The sequence below is a fragment of the Tiliqua scincoides genome, chromosome 7, assembly GCF_035046505.1.
Source record: "Tiliqua scincoides isolate rTilSci1 chromosome 7, rTilSci1.hap2, whole genome shotgun sequence".
Taxonomy (NCBI): Eukaryota; Metazoa; Chordata; class Lepidosauria; order Squamata; family Scincidae; genus Tiliqua; species Tiliqua scincoides.
Window position 1 is genome coordinate 41,534,283 of NC_089827.1, and position 21,840 is coordinate 41,556,122.

The window sequence follows — 21,840 nt, forward strand, 5'->3', positions numbered from 1 at the left end:
ACATGTGGAAGCATGTGATTGGGATCCAAACTTGGGTAGGACAAAGTGGTAAAGCGCCTCCCCCCCATTTCAAATGCCTCTCAGCACTATTTGTAAAAAACCGAACAAATAAAAACCCTGTCAGCACAAGCATTAAATGTACCATGTGCTTTGGTCCTAAACATGTGAAGCATGACAAAATATTAGATATATAACTAATGTAGATATATAACTCTCCTGCAGCACAATCTAGACATGTCTACTCAGAAGTAAATCCTACTGAATTCAGTTGGATTTAGTCTCAAGTAAACATACCTAGGATTGCAGCCTCAGGAAGGTGACGTGATTGCAACTGCTTCTTTGGATCTAAGTAATATTAATGCAGAAATGCCAAAGTTCCACTGTAGAAACTCTCATTATCTTTAATGAAAAGAACATCACTTCTCATAGTGCAATTCACAAGCCCTTTAACTCTAGAGCAGTCTTATTACAATGGTGGCCCAATCCTATCCAACTTCCCAGCAATGATGCAGTCATGCCAACAGGGCATGTTCTACACCCTGCAGTGGGGGGCAGTCACAAAGGCCTGTTCAAGGTAAGGGAATGTTTGTTCCCTTCTCTTGGGATGCGCTGCAGTTGCATCAATGCTGGAAATTTGAATAGGATAGGTCCTGAAGGTGCTCTAGAACAGTGCTTCTCTGTCTGCTGTCACTGTGACTAAAATGTTTCAATTCCTTTCACATAACTATGTTTCAAACAGCCCAATCCTATTGCAATCCTCAAATAGCCCAAACCTATCTAAGTTTTATGCTGATGAATCTTGCATTTGTCAGTGTAGGTCCCTGGACTGACACCACCACTCAGCTGGAAAGCCACTCAGCTGACCGTGGTCGCCAGGGCGAACAGCTGGAAGCAACATGTATGCCAAAGTGGCCCACTGAACCTCTTCCACCCCCCATTGTTGCTGGTAAGTTGGCAGCAGGGGTGCTCGGGAGGGAGGACTATGGCCACATTAGGGCTGGCATAGGTTCGAGAAGACCCATTGGAGACCAGGAGGTTTATGGAATGGTAAGTAAAAAAGCTTTTTACTTACCTCTCCTGGGCCATTTGGTTCCCCCCCCCCACCCACTGTATGGAGTGCACACTCAATTGGTAGCGCTGCATAGATTGGGCTAACAAGGGATAGACTTGGGCGAAGACTACTTTCCTGGAATGGAAAAGATGAACTCTGAACTTTAAAAAATGAAATAAAAAATCTTCCTTTCCCTCTCCTCATCAAGTTCCCTTCTTACTTCTATGTAAAGCAAAAAAAGAAAAGCACATACTTAGGTTCTTGAATCATCTTATTAACATGGTTGCAAACAGTACAATCCTTTAAGGCTGCATTTCATAATACTTTCATAAGATATCAATGTACTCCTAAAGAGGTAAATTTCTTCTAAGAATTCATGAAATGTTAGATACAGAGAACACTATGCATTCCAATGACCAACAACCAATGCATTTAAGGGTAAACTTTAGGATCAACTCTAAATTATAAATGAAGAAATTTCATTTCTGACATTCCATTTCCATGCATCTTCAGATATATCCTTCTCATTTCTGAGGATGCCTAGTATGATCAACACCAGGAGGTGCAGAATAATTAGGGTTGCTTAGGCAAACATTAATTTCCAAATTGCATGTTATTACTACAGTAGCCCACATCTTACATGAAGGTTACATTTCAAGGTTAGTGTGCAAAGTCAAAATCCTGTATAGCTGAAATTATCTTAAATCCAACAAATATGTACTGTCTCTAAATTCACAGTACAAGAGACACAACGGAATGGAAAGAACTGAGGGAACAGCAGCTTCATTGTCTTATTTCAGGCCCACTCTGAAACATAAAAGAGCAAGTCAAGGGGTGGGCAGAATTTGTGTTCATGATTTAAAGTGTTTTTCTCTGTCTTTCTTTGGGAGGGCCAAGCACGTATTCTTGAATTTGTGAAAGTCAATTTAGCATAAGATGTGGGCTGACAGTATTTGTACATTTTATTTAAATGTACATTGGTCCCTCAGTACCCACAAGGGATCAGTTCCACCCCCCCCCCACAGATACTGAAATCCACAGATGTTAAAATCTGCAAAAGACCAGGGTTACTTTGCTGTAATAACTTACCTGGAGCTATTCCCAGCCCTCCAAGAGGTCCCACCAGCATCCAGCCTCCTCAGAAGGCCTTCCAGATGCAACCTGAAGCCACTTCTGGTTTGCGTCAGCGACTGTGGATCACATCAGGGAGGTATGGGGAGGTTGTGCCAGAATTGCAGCCCCCTCAGAACACCTCCTGGACATGACCAGAAGTTGCCAACATGAACCTCCAGTGGCTTCCAGTGGGGCCTATAAGTCCTCTGAGGCACAGGCTTGACATCTGTGAGTGTTCATATCAGTGGATGCTGAATTCATGTATAAGGAGGGCCCACTGTATTCATATTTAAAACTGCCTATTGACTAGAACTAACAGAGATTTAAATAAAATGCATGGGCTGTTTTATGAAGCAGGTGGCAAGACTAAGGACTAATCCTCACATGCAGTGTTGATGCTTGATCCTATAAAGCCATCTCAACTTATTTCCCTTTCATTTAATGTGGAAAAGGTTTCTTTGTAAAGGGCTCTCCCACAGTAAGATCTACAATTCTGAGCCCTCAGGATATTGTGTTAGTGTTTTATAGTAGATAAGAATGTTGAACTTGGAGAGACCTGGATTAAAATTCCTACATAGGCCATGAAGTTCATTGGGTAATTTTGGGCTAGTCACTATCTCTCAGCCTAAGTTACCTCACAGAGCTGTTGTAAGGATAAACTCCATGTTCACTGCCTTTAGCTTGGAGGACAGATGGAATGAAAATATAGTAATAATAAATATCAGATCTTATAATCTTGTTCAGGTTCGCCATGCAATGATGACAAAGAAGACTATATGCTTTGTTAAGAATTCTTAGACATGGTTTTATTTTTTAAACAAAGATGAGATCCAGTTATTTCTTATCTTTTTAGAAATACTATTGTCAGGATAGGGTATGTCCTTTCCTAAAAAGCAAATCAATGTCTGTCCAAAGAAAAACTGAATTCAGCGATCTGTATAAATTATCCAAGAAACAAGCATGAATACTTATTTGCCATTGCTGAATCTGCTTCTGATAGTCATGGAGTGGAACAAGGCACTCATGTCACACTCCCCTGACCACAGGAAATCCCTGTGCTCCCCTGTGCTCCCCTGTGCTCCCCTTGCTATTTCACCAGGCATTGCCCAGACATTTGCAAATCCTGAGGATCAAGAACTTGCTGTTTAAAATGGAAAGACAATATTCAGATCCTTAATCCTATGCAATACCAATCTCTTTGCTTATACAGTACTTTTGTGAAATATAAAAGCCCCACTTATTTTTTTAAAGCTCTGAATAACTTATTCAGTAAACAACTTTCTCAATAGTCCCTGCAAATAATAGCAAACTGAGCATGCAACACAATGACAAATATAGGTAAATATCAGAAATACACACAACTATTAAGATGGCAACACTGAGGGTGGGATTACACAGGATGTCAAAAGAAGCTGCTGTGCTTCTCCTGCCCTTTGCAAGCTGTACATTGGAGGACTTTGCTATCCACATGCCTTGCAAGACTGGGAAAATATTTGATTTATTTCCTCATTCCAAATTTTTTGCTTGTGGAACACTGCAGTCCTAAGTGATCGCATTTCTGTGGAAAACAAAGATTTGTTTCCAATATCAGCAGAATAGCAAAGGGCTAGACGGTTCAGAGGATCAGACAGAAAGTGACAGAGAGGTGAACAGGCTGATACAGCAACATAAATGGATGAAAGTCTGAAACAAAGGCCAAGGCTATATGTGCGTGCCGTCCTTCCACCAATCATTTTTTCATTGCAAGGGCAAGGTTTATTTTAGGTCACAATCCTCAAACAATTGACACTGGAAGCTCCAATTCAGTAAATGGATTTACTCCTGCAATACTCTTAAATGGGTCAAAGATTGCACCCACAGAAACAGAATAGTTTCAGATCAGCGTATATTTTTATAGGAAGCTGGCACCTCAATCCAAAACCCATTTTTATGCAGACAGGTTCCACTGATTTCAATAGAACTTCCAAGTAAGTGTTATTTGAATTGTGACTTGAATCCTACCAAACAGAGGATCTGTAGTCAGGAGGAGATTTGACTTTCTACACACAGGGCATTTTGCAGTCCTCAGCTGCCTTTTTGCCTTTGCCTGAGGAAAGACTATAAGGATGGGAACCATAGCTCTCTGCACTCAAACACTTTTAGTTGCTGTTGAAAACTGGCTTGTAGAGGTTTGGCCTGGCTAGGAGGACAAAGATGAAGAGGTCATAAAAGTTAGGAACAGAAAAGGGAGGAACAGAGCCATAAGGGAAGTTCACCACTGGGAACAAAAGGAAGTTTGAAGTATTCCAGAAACTATACACAGGAGGCATTGCCATTTACACAGAACCTACTGAAGCTAAAATGCAGATTATTCTAAAAAAGAGAGATGACTCCTATTTGCCTTGCCTGATATAGAGCAGCTTTTAGCCATAAGGCTCTAATGGTATACTTGTCTTTCAGTTCTTAGTGCTGATGACCTCAGAGTCTTCTGAGATTCAATTTAAAAATACAAGCAGTTCTTTATGGAAAGCATCCCAGTTGTAACTGGGACACATTTAGCTGGAGAATATGACCTCCACATATACGCACAGCTTCTTGGGTTTTATCACTTGCTGCCATCACAGAAATCACTGATGGAAAGCAGCAACTATGCTTGTGAGCGGGCAAGTAACATGTTAACCTTCTCCACATGAATGTGTTTCCAGGGACAGCAACAGCCAGGGCACATTCATCAAAGACATTTCTGAATCAGAGGTAGACCTGAGTCACAAGCACTGAATCACTGTGCTGATTTTTTCTAAAAACTTCCAGCATTTGAAACTCAAACCTAACTCTGAGAACTCATCAATCAGGAAACTTTATTTCCCTGCTATCAGAGGGTGAGCAAATGAATATTGTTGAACTTTGCTCGAGGAAGATTTTGAGCTGGCTTTTCTGTGAGAAATGACTGTTGGGTTCCCAAATTTCCCTCTCCTCTATCATTCTTCTATAATCACCCCAGTGCCATACTCATGCAGATGATAATCTCAATCTTCCATCAATCAGGCTATGGCTCTTTCTAGAGCACAAGTGGCTGTGCTCTAATATAATCTTCCAAATACTTCACTGAAACTTTAGGACAGAGGGTACTCTAGTGAATTCCTTTCAGCACACACAAGCACACTCATACATGCAAACACTTCCACAGTAAAACAAGGACAAAGCTTTGAGATTTCAACAGAGACATTTCTTCCTAGGATTGAACTCTGATGCTCAAACTCTTTTCATCCTCCTTATATGCTTGGAAGCATTCATACTTGTGAAATATCACTTTCCAGCTCAATAGAGAAGCAGACATATAGACAAACACCGTGAGCCATGCATGGTAGATAAAAGAAACCCCACTTGCCTTTCATAACTGTACCCATATCTATGTGAGTTTAGGGACGCACAATCCTCTGCATGTCTGTGTAACTTTTATATATGTGCAGAGTGTATGTCCAGTTCAAACAAGAAGAGCTTCTCCTTTGCCACAGACATCCCAGCAAGCAAATGAGTAATGCTCTAAGGCAGGGAACTCCAAACAACGGTCTGTGGGCCGGATCTGGAGCACCAAGAAAGTCCTCTTGGGTGTGGTGGTGGCAAAGTTCTTTCCTGCCACCTCTCATCCTCGTGCCTGATCTTCGTAGAAGCACATGCCAGGCAGCCACTTCCCCCAGGAAATTGGGGTACAGAGACTTCTGGCGTGATCAGCAGTGGAAGCAGCTGCTTGGCATGGGTTTCTATGAAGATCAGGCACAAAGACAGGAGATGGCAAGGCAGAATGGTACGTTTTTGCCACTGCCACACTGTGCCCAAGAGGCTTTTCTTGGTGCGCCACAGGCTGTAGTTTGGGAGGCCCCTGCTCTAATGCTAGCATCTGCAGCCAATGAGGACTCAGGGACAATAGACAGCCTCCAGATATTACAGGAAAGGATAACAGGAGGTGGCCTCCTAAAGACATGCCATGTATATTGGCTGGTTCCTTTGACTTAATTCTGAATATATAGTATTTATTAAAAAATAATGTACCCCATTATTTTTGCTGCTGTTCTATTCCTGTAATGCCAAAGGAAAACACTTAATGCCAGCTTAATTTTTTTTCTTTCCAGCTGGTGCCATGCTCAAAGCAATTCCTCCTCCCCCAGATCTGTTATCTGCATTGCTTTCTTTGATGTATATTTGACTCCCATGCTGTATTAAATCCATTTGTTATTCTGGTGAGGGCTGGGCATCAAGGTACAGATCACACATCAAACCTGAATCTCTTTTCTCTCCACAAATAAAGAGCAACGAAAGCCTTCTGTCATCCAGGGGAAGAGGAGTGACTTGGCAAATTACGTTATGGGTTTAAAGTAACAAACATATCAAGTATCCATAAATAGAGAAAGTAAGATGTTCTCAGCTCATGACCAAGTCCTTTCCTGAAGAACATTTTTAGAAGTCTCACTTTTCACATTTGTAACACTGTTTTTCAGCAGCTGCATTCAAAAGAACAAAGGTGCAAGTTGTTACGTCCCTCAACTGGAATTGTACCAGGCCTCATCCCTGTACCATTCATGCACCTGAGCACAGCTGTTCATCAATGTTCAAAAAGGTGTTGAGGAAACTACTGAACAGTAGAAACTACTGTTTGTTGTTTTATTGCCTCATCTCATAGAAATGGAAGACTGAAGTGAAATAAAGTTTTTCAGTCTATAAAGCCGTTCCTCATATTATGCATAGGCTAGTTTTATTTGTTATAGGAAGTGTTTCTCCTAAGGATACGCAGATTTACTATATACATTTATAAAACTAAGGAACTATCAGTTGTATAGGGAGAGGGTTTCACTCTCCAAGTGGGGAGCTGGTTGTTAATATTCCCAAAAGCCTATATCCAGCTTAGCAGTACAGTTGAAGAGGGTATTCAATGGGGCTTACTTCCAAGAAAGAATGTATAGGATTGCAGCCTAGAGTGCCTTCCATATTTCAACAAAATCAGAAGATTTGAGACAGGGCAGCAAAGGCATATGTTTTAAGCCATTTCTGCCCAACGTTGCATATGTGCAACAGGGATCAAATGTGTACACCTGACGGCTGGGCAGAAATGGGTTAATCAAGGCTTGAATTTGTGGCCAGCTTTTGCTTACAAGCTGCTTTTATGCTTGCCACCGATCTGCCTGTCAAACTAATCAACACTCTTAGAATTCAAAGGCCATAGATGGAAAAACAGATCATCTTGATTTTAAACTTGAAAAAGTGACAGGATGTCATCAGATGTAGGAAAGTAAAGTGAAGCCAGTATACAATTCTTGCTAATAGCAATAGTTAAACAGGGTGATCTTGTGCATTCTTATTTTGAGGTAAGTCCCACTGAATTCAATGGGATTGACTTCTCAGTCAACATACATAAGATTAGGCTGTAAATCTTGTATGTAAGCGTCTGGAAAAAATATAGGGGAGGTTTGAAAACAAGCCAGCTTAAAAATTGATTTGGCAGAAACTATACCATGGCTTCTCATGCAAAATTCAAAGTCGGAATTTTAAACAGAGATAATTTCTGATGTGCAGAGTCACTGAAGGAAAACAAAAAAAAGTGTCATAGTGATCCTGAGAGCTGAGAGGTGCAGTTGCAGTGACACACCTGGCAATAATTTCTATGCTTGACCCATATCTACACCCTAAAAGATGCACAGTATAAACTAGTTCTGAGTTTGTTCTCGTGACACTGTGATGACTTTAGTAGAAATCTGTGTGAGTATGGGTCAGTATGATCTGACAGTAGCTTTAGAAGTGGTCCCATGTGTTCACACTTTGATATTGCCATGCACAGAATCACAGTCATGCCAAAAGACATGCACATGCATGAAGCAAGCACCCACATGTACTCCCAACTTTAAGGCAAGCAGAGAATAAATGCCAGACTACTTTGGCACTTGGGTATATGCATCCACACACAAGCTCAATGATACTTTTAAGGCTTGTGCACACATTATCTACCCTGGGGTGGATGTCCCATGTCAGCTGGAGTTACCCCAGTGGATTCTCACTTACCTCTAGTGAATTGGCTCTAGGCACTGCTTAGAGCTAGCCTGCTGCTACCTAGGGGTAAACAAAATAGTTACCCTCTTGGTACAGCAACCAAGGGGTAAAGTTAATGTGTGCACAAGCCCTAAGAGATACACCTGCACTCAGACATATAGATACATATGTGACAGGGGACATAGGTTCACAGTCTCTGAAACATCCTGGGAAGCACAAGTAATAAAAATGTACTGAAGTCAAACAAACATCCAGCATCAACTAATGACACACAAATTAATTTATTATGAACACAAACACCCTAAATTCAGACCTAAACATACACAGGTGATAAATATAATTTGCAGAAGCACTCGCATACAGAATTAGAAGGTATTCTCTAGTATAGTTTTTCTACTGCTGCCTTGTGTGCTTAAAAAGAAACACAGATTGTAAAGTTCGTGTAACTAGCTACTTTCTCTTTTAGTAAGGAAAACTCTTGTGTAGGATTGATTTGAACTTTCCAGACAATTTTTTAACATGTTAATGTCTTTTTCACATTTCATTTCTGCTTAACCCAGCAGCAGCAGTGTTACATGCCATTCTCATGTAATGGATGACAGGGAAGTCTTGCTGCTGAAGATAGTCTGTTCCCTAGGTTTTAAGGGGCAAGGGACATGCTTTCTTAAAAGGGGAAGTAGACAGTCTCCCAAAATGTTTTTTAAAAAGGCTACAAGTAGCACTGTTCCAAAAGCATGTCTGAAAATCATACTGAAAAGCTCCCCACCCCCCCAGCAACAGAACTATTGCACTTCCAAGGGGGAAAACAGTATTCTCATAGAACTAGAGTTCTGGGACAATGCTTATTTTTCCACAATGGATGTGCTAAGCAAGATCAATGTTATCTGGACTATATGTAACAAGCATATATAACAAGGTATCTCTGCCTACCACATCACCTCTGCAAATCAGCTGTCAAGAAGCCTTAAAAGCTGACTGATTTGTCTCAGGAACAGAACTCTTATTTATATAGATTATATTTTATTTCCCTTTGTGTGTCAGTATTAAAAATGATGGGAGACTATAGTTCTTGCAATTGCTTCCTACCCTTCCTCTGAAGATCACTTGAGGTTCCTAGGCAATCTTAGTTATCAGCCAAACCTGGTTAGGGTCAAATCCTATCCAACTTTCCAGCACTGATGCAGCCATGCCAGTGGGGTGTGTGCTGCATCCTGTGGTAGGGGAGCAATCATAGTGGCCTCCTCAATATTTGTTTCCTTACCTTGGGGCTGCATTGCAGCTGTAACGGTGCTGGAAAGTTGGTTAGGACTGGGCACAGATGGAACTGGACCCGTCATCTTCAGACTATTTTTTGGGACCCCTGCTGCAGTTTACAGCTAGTTATTTGTGGTACATAGGCTTGAATGACCTTCTCTCTATTCATTGCACAACAAACTACCTCTAACAGAGGATGCTCCTCACTGCCACCTCTTACGATGTTCTGATTGTGTTTTGTGACCTGCTGTGTCTCAGAGGACTGCAGCTATCATAATGTTTTTCCAAATCCATACTCAGTGTTTGAGGTAGCTGAAAGCAGTTCTTTTACAGTTCTTTTGGCTGATGTTCTTTTACTGATGAATCAAAATATTAAGTAAACACACAGCTTCCAATCCGCATGGGAAGTTGACTGGAAACCAGGAGAGGGAACTGAACATAGGTCAGAACCATGAGGCAGATGGGAAGCTGCATTCCTTATCTTGTTTTGCCCTCAGATATAACTTTATGGTCAATGAATTCCATGCGATTCATAGAATATAAAAATATATTCCACTGAACACATTCCATGTAATTCCATGTAATTTTCTAAATATAAATGACTATACTCTTATCACCCTACAGAGGTGACTGGGTAAAGATAATTGCTGCCAGTTATCCATGTCATGGAGAATATTATTGAACTTAAGGTAGAACAATCCAAACTTCATGAGGACCTGAAGAAGACCTTTGGGCTTATTCCTGTTCACAAAACAATTTGGATGTTCCTTCAGTTATGTTAAGACTAACATAACTAGTTATTCCTAGACGCTCCTTTTATAAATCAGCATTGCTTTTAATTCCCTTGGCCTTAGCAAGTCCCCCTGACTCTCTTACAAGTATTGATGTCCAAGTTACTATATCATTTAGGGCGCAATCCTAACCAACTTTTTATCACTGGCCTAGCCACAATGCAGCCCCAAGTTAAGGTAACAAATATGTCCTTACCTTGAGAGAGCCCCCTTGACTGCCTCCCCATTGCAGGATGCGGTGCACGCTACACTGGCCAGCTATGTCAGTGCTGGAAAGTTGGTTAGGATTGCACCCTTAGTGTCCAATGCTAAAGTGAAGTTTTTGATCTCTAATTTTTTTAATTGAGGAAAGAAATCCAGCCAATATTGCACAGGCAGACAAAAACACACACACACACACACAAACTGCCAAGATAACGGTATATTTTCTACACTTCTCTGCTACTGCTCTGGCAACTAAGTGCTTCCCAGAAATATTAAATCTGTATGCAGAAGTCCCAGGTAGACTTCAAAGAGCAACATGAGTAACTCAGGCCAAGAAAGGTTAATTACAAAACAAATCTGACATTTGCTCCTGGTGTAGGAACTTCTGGGTTTCTCCAACAACCTAAACTGACCCACTTGCTAGTGAGCTAGCTAGCATATTGCTAGTGAGCTAGCTTCCTGGTGTAGGAACTTCTGGGTTTCTCCAACAACCTAAACTGACCCACTTGCTAGTGAGCTAGCTAGCATATTGTGTTTGCTGTTGCTATCAAGCTAAAAGCTTATATAGAGAGAGCTAAAAGCTATAAGCTAAAAGCTTATTATATAGAGCTTGTGGGGAGTTTTCCTCCTCCTGTCCTCCCCTCATCCCCTCCAGGTCAGTTGGTGCAAAACAAGCCAGCATACAGGCATACAAGGCAGTTTTAATCAGACTCACAAACAGTGAGCAAAGCAATAAAGCTCCCATGGTGAGAAAAGCAAAGGGGAGGTGCATCTGATCAGTAAACTGTTTTGCATTTCCTGGGAAGAGGAAAACTTTTCAATTTGTGCTGCAGCTACGAATGCCTTTCTGCTGAGGATGGGGTACATACCAAATGCCGCAAGCAGCAAGGGTATCGATGGGACAAACTGGCATACAGTACCATTCATTTGCTTAGTCAACAGGATTATAAGTGCAAAAGGATTCCAAACAATTCTGAACAAACTCCATCCTTAACTGATTTTCAATTATCAGTGCATCAGATATTGTGCAAAAAAAAAAAAAAATTAAAAAAGAAAAGAAAATCAAAACCAATTAATTTCTTAATAACAAATGTTAGGAATTAATAGCAAAGTTAAAAAGAGATAATTTAAACATGCTAGATAATAAAAAAGACATGTGCAGAATTCTGTAAGGACTGTATAGTAGGAGGGTAATCTTTAGAGGGGATTTAGGGAACCATAATTAATTCTACCTGTAAGATTTGGGAAGCTCCCTGGGCAGGGAATAGCAGCCCTGACCAGCTTTTCAGCTACTACTAGCAATTGCTGAACTTGCATCAAGCTATTCAATGTTCAAAAAGGTGTTGAGGAAACTACTGAACAGTAGAAACTACTTATTTAAGTGTTCACTTGATTTTCAGCATCAGTTCAATTAGGACAAACAAACTCACTTAATGTGCCTTTCTTATATGAGCACAGACTAGCAAAAATGGAGGAAGGCTCATTTTTAATCATACCAACCATCTTGCACATGAGAAAGAATAATTAAAATGTGTCAGAGTCATTAATTTTGTGAACATGGGCTAAAACGTATCTGCCGATCCAGTGCACTGGTGTCAACCTGTGGGAAATCAAAGATGCTGTCATAATGCATCTGATCACAGTTCCTGATTAGAATATGAGGTGGAACAAGATAAGCTCAATGAAATTTACCAACACAGCTTCCGCTATCTGTACATCAGCTCCACAATTGGCTGAGAAAGCAGCAGAATTGTGAGGCATGCCATAAAAAGGCCTGACTCCTTTAAACACAGCTTCCTCAGCTTAATTAATTGAAACACACCTGTTTAAATAGCATGGCACTAAATAAAATCTTTTAGCATCCTTGAGATTTCCAAGCCGTAATAACAGCGAGCAAGGCTCACTGACACCCAATTCTTTAACATGCTTTGCCCCTGAAATCTGACTTCTTTAAATGAAGAAGAGAGGAGGAACCAGGAGCAGTGGCAGGCATGGAAGGAGGGCAGGGGGGCAAATGCCCTGAGTGCTGTGTCCATACAGCTGTGCCCATACCACGCAGGAAGCCTTCCGAGGCTTCCAATGCGATCTTAAGCAGTACTTCCGGTTTCCCGGTTTCTGGTTTCCCGGAAGTACTGTTTAAGACCATGGGTAAGCCTCAAAATGCTTTCCCAGTCATCTGGAATGCCATGCGAGGGTCCGTTGTGCTAGGTAAGTATGGGGGAGCAACATGTTGTGGGGAGGGGGGGCAGCATCGCAGACCTTTGCCCTGAGTGCATCAAGGGACAGATCTGTTACTGATCAGGAGTAGCTTTTTTGTGCAAAGAGACCCTGAGCTCAGTTCTAGTATTGGGAGGGGAAAAATTCCTGGCTGTGTATGTTCTCAGTGTTCTTTAATTCTATGTGTATGTGCGTCCCCTTGAATCATTCTTTTGCACCTGGCTCAGGCTATTTACTGCGGATATAAATGTAGGTGACTGGATCTTCTATATAGTACCTATTCTTTATTTCCAATGTGCTTTACTTTATTTCTGCCATGAATCAGTCTAGTTTCTAGAATAAGATTTTTCCTTTCTAACCCACACTCTTTCTTCACTCTCCATTTTATCTTTGGCATATATTGCTGAAACCAAAGCCTTACATGTTAAATGATCAGCAAGTTATGCTGGCAGGTTTTGCAGCTCCAAAATGTTCCCTGATCAGGAAATGGACTGAATATCATGGACCATGTGCATTTTGAAAGGAGAATTCTTTTTTTTTTTTTTTTACTATAGCCTTTTCACATGCAGTTCAAAGGAAAATGGGGATATACATTACATTACTTCATATTATAGGTAATGTGGGCAGAATTGTGAGGCTTTGTGGCTTGCACATAGACAAAAGGTTGGGCATGTAAACGCCTGACACAGCATACTTGGTTCCAGTTATTCCACCTCGAAAGAGTTGCCCTACAGATCTCTGTGAAGCGGCAAGTTTCTCAATGCCATGGGAAGTTCAACACAACTTTGGCAAGTCAGAGTCCTAATCTCGGACTACTTCTGCAACTTCCTAGGACACGAACCTGCTCTTTGTGCATTCACTCCACAGAGTTCTCACTGCTTTTCATACTATACAGTTTTACTCATGCCAGGCTGGTTATGAGGGAAAGAAAATGATGCAACAGTCAGAAAGTCCTTAAAGTTGTTCCAAAAGTTAAAGAAACAAGCAAAAACAAAACACTCAGAAAAACAGAAAGCAATCCTTAAAAAACAAACTTTAAATAAAAAGGGAGGGAGGAAAGAAGGGAAGAGAATAAAAAAGAAGAGATTAAAAAAACCGTAAGAGACAAATGGATGTTAAGAGCAGGCACATTCATGGACAGACGCCAGCTACTTACGTTCACCTCGGTGATTGCTATATCAACAATGCTACCCACAACAATCAAGGCGTCAAATGTATTCCATGCATCACAGAAATAGTGCTGCATGTGGCAAAGAAGCCGAGGAAAAAGAGAAAGAAAGAAAGAAAGAAAGAAAGAAAGAAAGAAAGAAACAAAGAGGAGGAGAGAAAGAGAGAAAAAAAGATATATATAAAAATAAACCAAGGAAAACAAAAAATTAAAAAGCATGAAAGAGGGAGAGAAGAGAAAAAAATAAGAAAAGAAAGAGGTTATGTGGGCATATTAAAGAGTCTCTTACCACTCTACAGTATTGGCTGCTCAAACCTCTGTAATGTGATGGAGGGTATCAACAAAAGCCTGGTTAGTTCGACTGTTACACTCACACATGTCTACTCTTTTTGGAGGGAAAAAAGCACGCTTTCCCCAAGCTCTGTGCACTTTCACCAGTCACAGCTGTGACGAGTGAAAAAGGAGGAGGCATTCCACTACCCTTCTTTTTTTCCCGTGGGAGAAGGACGACGGCAAGTTCAATAAAAGCATGACTAGAGGGAAGGAAACAAAAACCAGAAAGCAAAAAGGAAGGAAACAGGAGGAGGAAGAAGAGGAGGATTTGGTGGCATCCTAGGGAGGGTAGAGTAATACTCACATTAGTTTCACTGAGAATGACGTCTATAATGCTGCCAATTACGATGAGGAAGTCAAAAACATTCCAAGGATCACTAAAGTAACCCTACATAAGGAAGGGGCAGGCAGGATGGGGATTAAAAAGGAATGTTAGACAGACAAAAACAGTTCAAAATCGGCATTAGAATTACTGCCCTGGTACCCTCACGTGGCTTTAGAACAGCAGCTCAGGACCAGGCTTTGCCGCAGAAACTGGCTCAAACATGTGATCCCTTTGTAACCAAAGGGATCAGGTGTTTAACGGAAGGACTTCCTGTGTAAATGTATGTCGTAGAACAGAATGGTCTTTGGATTGCTATAAAAGCTCTTCTGTTTATATCTCTCCCTGTTCTGCTGTTTTTCTTCTTTCTTGGAGAATTATAAATTTAGTTTGTACACACACTAAATAGATCTGTATTTATAGTTCAAGTTGATTGTGCATTGGGAGAACTAAAAAAGATCAGGCATAGTTAAAGAACATTGGAAAGGAGTCAACTCGTGGTTCTTTATTAATGCATTCCATTGATGAGAATGACATTTGCACTTAGGGACAAGCTAGATGTTACTTTAAGTAAGCGATTGGGGCTAAAGTTTTTAGTACAGTAAATAGCAGGCTGATCACCTTCTTCCATGAATCAAACTCATAGCGTTGAGAAGTGGGGTTTAAATTTCTGATCATTCATTGTTGTAATACAGATTATTCATGCACCTGTGGCTATTAGCACTGGGGAAAAAACAAAAACAAAACTCCTGTTGGTGCAATGGGAGCTTTCTCCCAGGGTTGGGTGGGGGGAAGAGATCTGGATCAGATCCCACTCACACCATGGACTTGATCCATAGTTGGGGGCTAATCAGGCTGTTATTTACTGGTTAAAGAAACAAACATGCTAGCCCCAATCATTTGCTTAAAGTAATGTCTTGTTTAATCCTACTTGCCACAGCAATGTGGGAGCCACTTCCCTTGTGGCACAATCCCAACTAGGAGATGTTTACATGGGAAAGAACCATATGAGTGAGATACTTTTCTATATATATTCTTGAAGTAGTGTAGCATTGCACCATTGGAAAGCAGCTCTCACATGTTAAAATGCTTTTTATTTAACCTTTCTAAAATGGATCCTGTTTAATTCCTGACATATTCTATTGCTCCACTTATTTTTCTTGCCATTTCTCAAAAAATTTTCTATTCCAAAAAAAAAACCTTTCCCGTCACCAAATTTTTCTCTAAACTAAAGCTATGCAGCTTTTACTGTGGAGATGGAGAACTTTTTTAATGGAGATGTGATGTTATAATGTTTCAAAATCACCTTGAGTACCTTGACATCATATGGGACTTATTCTGCCTGAGCCAGATTGAACTAACTTGGAATCTGGTTTTCAACTCCCTATGGAATTTAATTACACATAACACATGGAGGATATATCATGAACACTCTCAGCCTGAATGAGTTCTAGCCCAACTTTTGAATAACCAAGAGAGCCTCAATTAGGTGGCAACACTCATAGGAAACAGACATGCTGTCTTAGCTATATGTATATAATTCAAAAGGTTTCCTGGCAGAATGTAGAGTCTGGATTATAGTATTTCCCGTGTGGGTGGAAAAAGTCAGGATCACTTGTCAGCTGATAGCCACTGTGTTCAGATTCAATTAAAATAGAGTATGCCGGTTCTGCTACCTCCGGAATTTGGTGGAGTTAAGGCAGGAATGACTTGACAAAGAGCCTAGATAATTATGTTAAAAGGGCCATTCTTGTCAATGGTTGATAAACTTTCAGAAGCTCTGCCCAGTCTAAGTTTAATGTCTAAACATAAAACATCTAATCAGAGTCTGATTAAACATAATCAGAGTTGCCATCTTTTAACCAGAAACTGTTATGTTATATATTGAATACAGATTTCAGCCTATCCATTTCTAGATAGTAATGGATTTCTCCTCTTTTGGGGACTAATTAAAAAGAAGTTGGTTTATGAATATCTGCCTTATGAATATCTGCCCCCTTTTTAAATTAAAAAAAAACTCACAAATTATTTTCAAGACCTTTCTGCATGGCTTGAAAAAATTCATTTTTCCACATCCCTATTCCATAATAATTCTGGTTGTTTACATCGGTTTGCACTAATCTGACCTTCCTGTTTCTCCAGCTGTGGCCTGTTTTCAAAAAGACTGAACCCAAGTGGCACAGTGGTTGCTATTCTTAACACTGGGAAGATCAGGTCATGAGCAAAATGTGAGTTCCCAGGAAACTTTGGAGAAAAAAAGCAGGGGAGGGTAAGAGCAAAAGATTCCATCACAGGCAGCAGATAGACCAGGTTGAGGAATCTGAGAGGGAGGTGGTTGTAATCCATAATTGTACCAGACACTGACCAAGAGTTCCATTCTGAGTCCAGCCAGAGTTCTGAGAACTAAAAATCTTTTTGTTTGATTTATACTTCACAGCATATGAAGGAGCTATTAGAGTGCCTTGCGGGGGGGAGGGGGGAGGAAGAGAGTGTGGAGTTAGAAGGAAATAAAACACACTTCTGAAGTACACAAGGGAAATTTCCATGCATGACATGGAACACAGGCTTGTTCAAAAACTTGACACTTAAAATACGAAGGACAAACTTCCCATTTGTTATTCCACTGATAGAGCCTGGTGCATTGGGAAAGGAAGAAAGAGTGCAGGAAATCAAAACTTGGGGTATCAGTTAACACCTGCCTACAAGATTTACAGTAAAACATTAAAATGGGTGCCGTGGTGATCTCCAGCATCTCTAGGAATCTGATGGACCTGAAATAAATCTATAATTAGAGATCTTTGCTACAGGGAAGGAGGAAAAAAGGTAGATTAAGATGAAAAGGCACAGATATCTTGAATACAGTACATGCATGGAATGTATATGGACTGGCAAGAGTATGTTCATGTCCTCTGCACAGATGAGAGCTTGGAAGTTCAACCGAGTGAACAAGAAACTGGACAATTTATTCATAAAAATATTCTGATTCAATGAAGTCATGGGAACCATCACATTACCAGAAGCTAACTCATGGACTTGTCTGCCTTTCAGTCTGTACATCACATACCGAAGTTCCTAAGGCTGTGTACAAACTATCACTTGTCATAGACTTGAAGGTGCTGAGCATAGTGTTTCAATAGTCAGTGTGTAGATTTTTGTGTGAATGTCACAGGCACCTTCTAAATATTGCCTGTGACAAGTAACCTGCTGCACCACTTCCCAAAAGCTCAGAACAGTTATTAAGCTATTTTAAAATTTATATGAAAGAATAGGTCCAAAATCACGAGTGCTCTCATGTAGCATTTCAAAATGAAAAAAAACCATGCAAACTTTCTGTTAGGAATGAAATTTATTAGACCAGGACCTGTGTAACTATCCAGTCTAATCAATGTCATTAGTCCATTGATTTGTAAGGGAGAAAACATCTGTTTACAGGAAAAAGGAGTGGTTGAGCTCCATCCCTTCCTTTATTATATTTCCATATTTATCTAGCCTTGCTGAATAAGAACTACATTACAGTGGTAGCAAGGAAGAGGTTGTTTCTGTTGTTCCACAGAAATAAGAGTCTGTACGCAGCCAAAGGAAATGTAGGCAGATCAGGAAGTTAAACTGTAAAAGGTGGCTCTAGTGTGGTATTTGAAGATGGGGAGTCTGTAACCATTGATTACTTGGTTGCCAAAATACCATGCCTATCCTTGATAGTGGTCAGGATGAAATCATTAACAACACACACCACATGACACACCTCCAGTTAGGTTGTATCAGCTTTGGATGTATCACCCGAGCAGGCCTTGGGTCTAACCAAAGCTAGCGATTCATAGGCTATTTCTTCACTTGCGGTACACACTGAAGTTAAATGTAACCAATTCTAGTTGAGATGGGATTTGTATTGTTTCAATTGGAAATGTAGATGCTCACGCAAGGTATGCTTAAAACTGAGGGCAGCATACAGGTTACACAGTAGGAGTTGCGTTTACCCACACACCAGGATTTCATAGGCATGATTCTTAACCAAAATAGTTCAAGTTGCTTTCTGAACATTCCTGGAACAACCTCTGTACTAATACTGAAGTTACCCAACCGTCTATTGCAGGGGTGTCAAACATAAGGCCCAGGGGCTGGATGCGGCCTGCGGAAGCTTTATATCTGGCCCTCAGGCTCTCAGCTGCTGAGCAGTGCTGAGGTGTTACTGCTATAAGGACAGCCCACATGAAAATTGGGCTCTCTCATATCTTGAAATATGATCAAGATTTGTGTTTCTCTTCTGTCATTTGCAGTTAATGAGTTCCTAAGTGAGAAAAAATGCTTATTTTTGGTTCTGACCTGTTTAATTACATCATTTCCTGCCTAATTACATCACTTCCGGCCCTCAGCATGCACCATGAATGCTGTTCGGCCCTTGGTATGAATCGAGTTTGACACCCCTGGTCTATTGCTTGTTGAGTTACCCATCTTTCAACTTGTTGGTGCTGTCAGTGGTTCAAGCTACCCTTGCATAGTGTTTCATGTTTGGGGCACACTGTGAGCCATGAACAACATGAAATAATCCATTTTTTCCTATTTGCCTTCTTTTGATTTTAAATAGGAATCTTAAACAGATTTGCATTTTTACTCATATGACATTTCAGGTAATAAATTCATGATTTTTCAAACATTTCCCAAGATCAAGCTGGACTTGAATTAAGATTATATTGTTATTTGTAGTCAATTGAGACACCCACCCCCCAAACGCAGTCATGTGATTTCAGAAATACTCTGTACCTGATTTTTCTCCCCCACATGAAAAATCCTTCTTTAAAAAGTCAATCTTTCTTGCAGAATATTTTTGTTTTGGTTTGCAGAAGACCAATTGCCCACATATAATAAAAAGGAACTAAACTCCAATCTCTAAGTTGTTTGCTAGACTCACACAGAGTCTTTTAAAAGACATTTGTTGTTGCAAGGAAAAGCTGACTGAAGAAGGAGTTTTCAGTCTAAGGAGAAGGATGCATTTTCCCACCAGAAAATTCCTTGTGGGTTCTTTTTCTCCCAGAGAAAAGGAGAATGACGTTCTCCAGGAGAATGACTGGAGAGGGTCTGAATGAAGAGGGTCTAACTAGGAGCTAATTGACAGCAACGTTTATTTTTACAGCTGAAATGTTTGAGTATAACACCAAATATAATCTCCCAAAGGCAGTCACTTTGCTTTCATGTTAGAGGTACAGTTATATTATTCTGCTAAGGCCCCCAAGTAATAAGTCACCATATTCTGGTGGGAATTTCTTTAGAGCATAAAATACCCTGCATATTTTTTAAGGAAGGAGGACAGGAGGTTCAGTAGTTTTCTTAGGAAGTACAGTTTTGTCCCACTGTTACATTATGGTCCTTTTTTCACAGTAAAAGGAGAAATCACCCCTTGATCAATTAGTTAATGAAAGTGTTGATCATTAGTATGCAGTAGCTGGCTGGCATGGAATCTCATTTGTGCAAGGAAAGCAGGCCACTCTGACTGTTCAGAGTGCACATGTCAATCGCTCTTTGTTTCCTTTGCCTGCTGAGATCAGCTAGCAAGAAGCTCAGGGTTTGTTTCAACAGCAATGGAGCCACTGTGTTCTCTGGAGACCACTGCTTTTACATCCTGTGAAACTGAACTCAGAGTCAGGCAAGCCTTCTTAACAGCAGGGAAAATCACCCACTGGAGCCTATTTCAAGGACGAGGGCCCCTTGAGATTCATATTAAAGAGTGGAAGAAAGTACTAAGCAGAGAGCCCCTTGGGAATGGTATTAAAGTGTGGGAGAAAGAAGTCAGTATGTTCAAGCACCATCTAACCTGCCTCTATTTTACAGTGTGCCAGTAGAATGTACAGGGGTAAGGAACATTGTTTCAAAATAAGCTATGACCTGAATTTCAGGACCACTGCTATATGAATACCTCAAGAACTCATTTAAGTAATGCTGGATCAAGAGGACAGAGACGGGCAGCCTATCCAACCTCCCCATGCCAATACAGCAGTGCCAGAGTGGGCTCTGCTGTATCCTGTGGGGGTAGTTGGAATGCTGACAGGCTCCTCAAGGTCAGGGGACATTTATCACCTTGTCCTAGAGTAAGCCCCAGTTGCTGCAATGGGGCAACGTTGACCTATGCCTGCTAAATTGTTGGTGCAAGTCCGCGTTATCTTATGTTGGCAAATCTGGCCCAGGGATACGTTATGGCGTTAACCACTGCCGCTGCCCCCATTGTTGCCCTCCCCTGGCACCACTCCACTCCTTCTCCACCCTCTCCTGCTCCATGCAGAGCTTACCTGCTCTGACTTGCATCACAGCCTGGACTGGCACTAGCAGGGTGGTGCAGGCCTTCCTGCCAGAGCTACTAACTTCTGCACTGTCACAATGTGCTTTATGGCACATTTGCTACAGCCTGTGCCAGTGGAGCACATGCTCTGCTGGCACAAGTGGGGAATAGGATTGGCCCATTAATGTCTAACCATATTTTGAGGCTCCACACCTATCAGGCCCACAATACACTTTCTCTCCTACTCTGTCTACACACACGAAGGCACCTAAAGACCTCAAGGAAGTTCAGCCCTAGAACATGTAATATTTTCAGCTCCAAAATGGAGACCTAGAAGATATGAAGAAATAACAAGGAAAGTGCATATACTTATGAGAGAGTGCATATGTGAACAATAACTTCTCCTAGCAATTCAGTGTTTCAGCCTCCACAAACATATACAGTACTGTAGCATGATGTCAAGGAAATAGTGATTTCGGATTCCTTTCAATTTAGAAATTGAAAGTATCTCTCAACCAACCTTTTTGCTCAGTTGTACATAGTTATACTGCTCCTTGTGTTAGACACATTCTTGGAAATGCCACCACCTTACTACCTGGCTGCCCTGAACCTTTTTGCAGGAGGGCTTACATTGACATCTACCTTTAGGAAGGTGTGGGGAGGAAAAGGCATAGTGTGTCTCTTTGCCACACAGTAAGACTGCATAGTGCTCTGGCAGGGCAGAGAATTCTCTTCCTCCCCTTAACCAGGCAAAGCAGTCTCAGAGTGAAGGACAGGGGAGGCCATACACTACATCACTGTATGTCATCAGGTCATTGTGATTGCATATTGGAAATTACGCATGATTATGATGTGAAAGTTCTGCAATTAGCAAAATACAGTACTTTGCAGATTTTAATATGTGCCGTAACTCAGGTGGAAAAGTAAAGCAGAACTTCCTGAGTTGTTCAAAGTCACACTAGGAATTTATATATGAGGTGGGGTGTGGAGCCAGATTTTTTTTTTTTAACCCAACTGTAGTTCTCTAACCACTGGACAATGTGGGCACCCAGTTTGCACATCTCTGTATTTATGAATTGAACAATCAAACTCTTATCTTAT

The 21,840-nt window shown here is 40.9% G+C and overlaps 1 protein-coding gene across 18 annotated transcripts in view; it reads right to left on the reverse strand.

Moving 5' to 3' along the window:
• The window catches only part of CACNA1C (calcium voltage-gated channel subunit alpha1 C), a 605,715-nt gene that overhangs the window by 44,914 nt on the left and 538,961 nt on the right, over positions 1-21,840 (reverse strand). For 9 of the 18 annotated variants that reach the window (XM_066634593.1, XM_066634583.1, XM_066634590.1 and 6 more), the window contains exon 30: positions 13,805-13,888. The exons of 1 other annotated variant lie outside the window; for it this stretch is intronic. In XM_066634593.1, the coding sequence (XP_066490690.1) occupies positions 13,805-13,888 (84 nt within the window). Of the gene's footprint in view, positions 1-13,804; positions 13,889-14,453; positions 14,538-21,840 lie in introns of all 18 variants that reach the window. 8 more of the 18 variants (XM_066634587.1, XM_066634594.1, XM_066634584.1 and 5 more) reach the window with 3 other exon arrangements.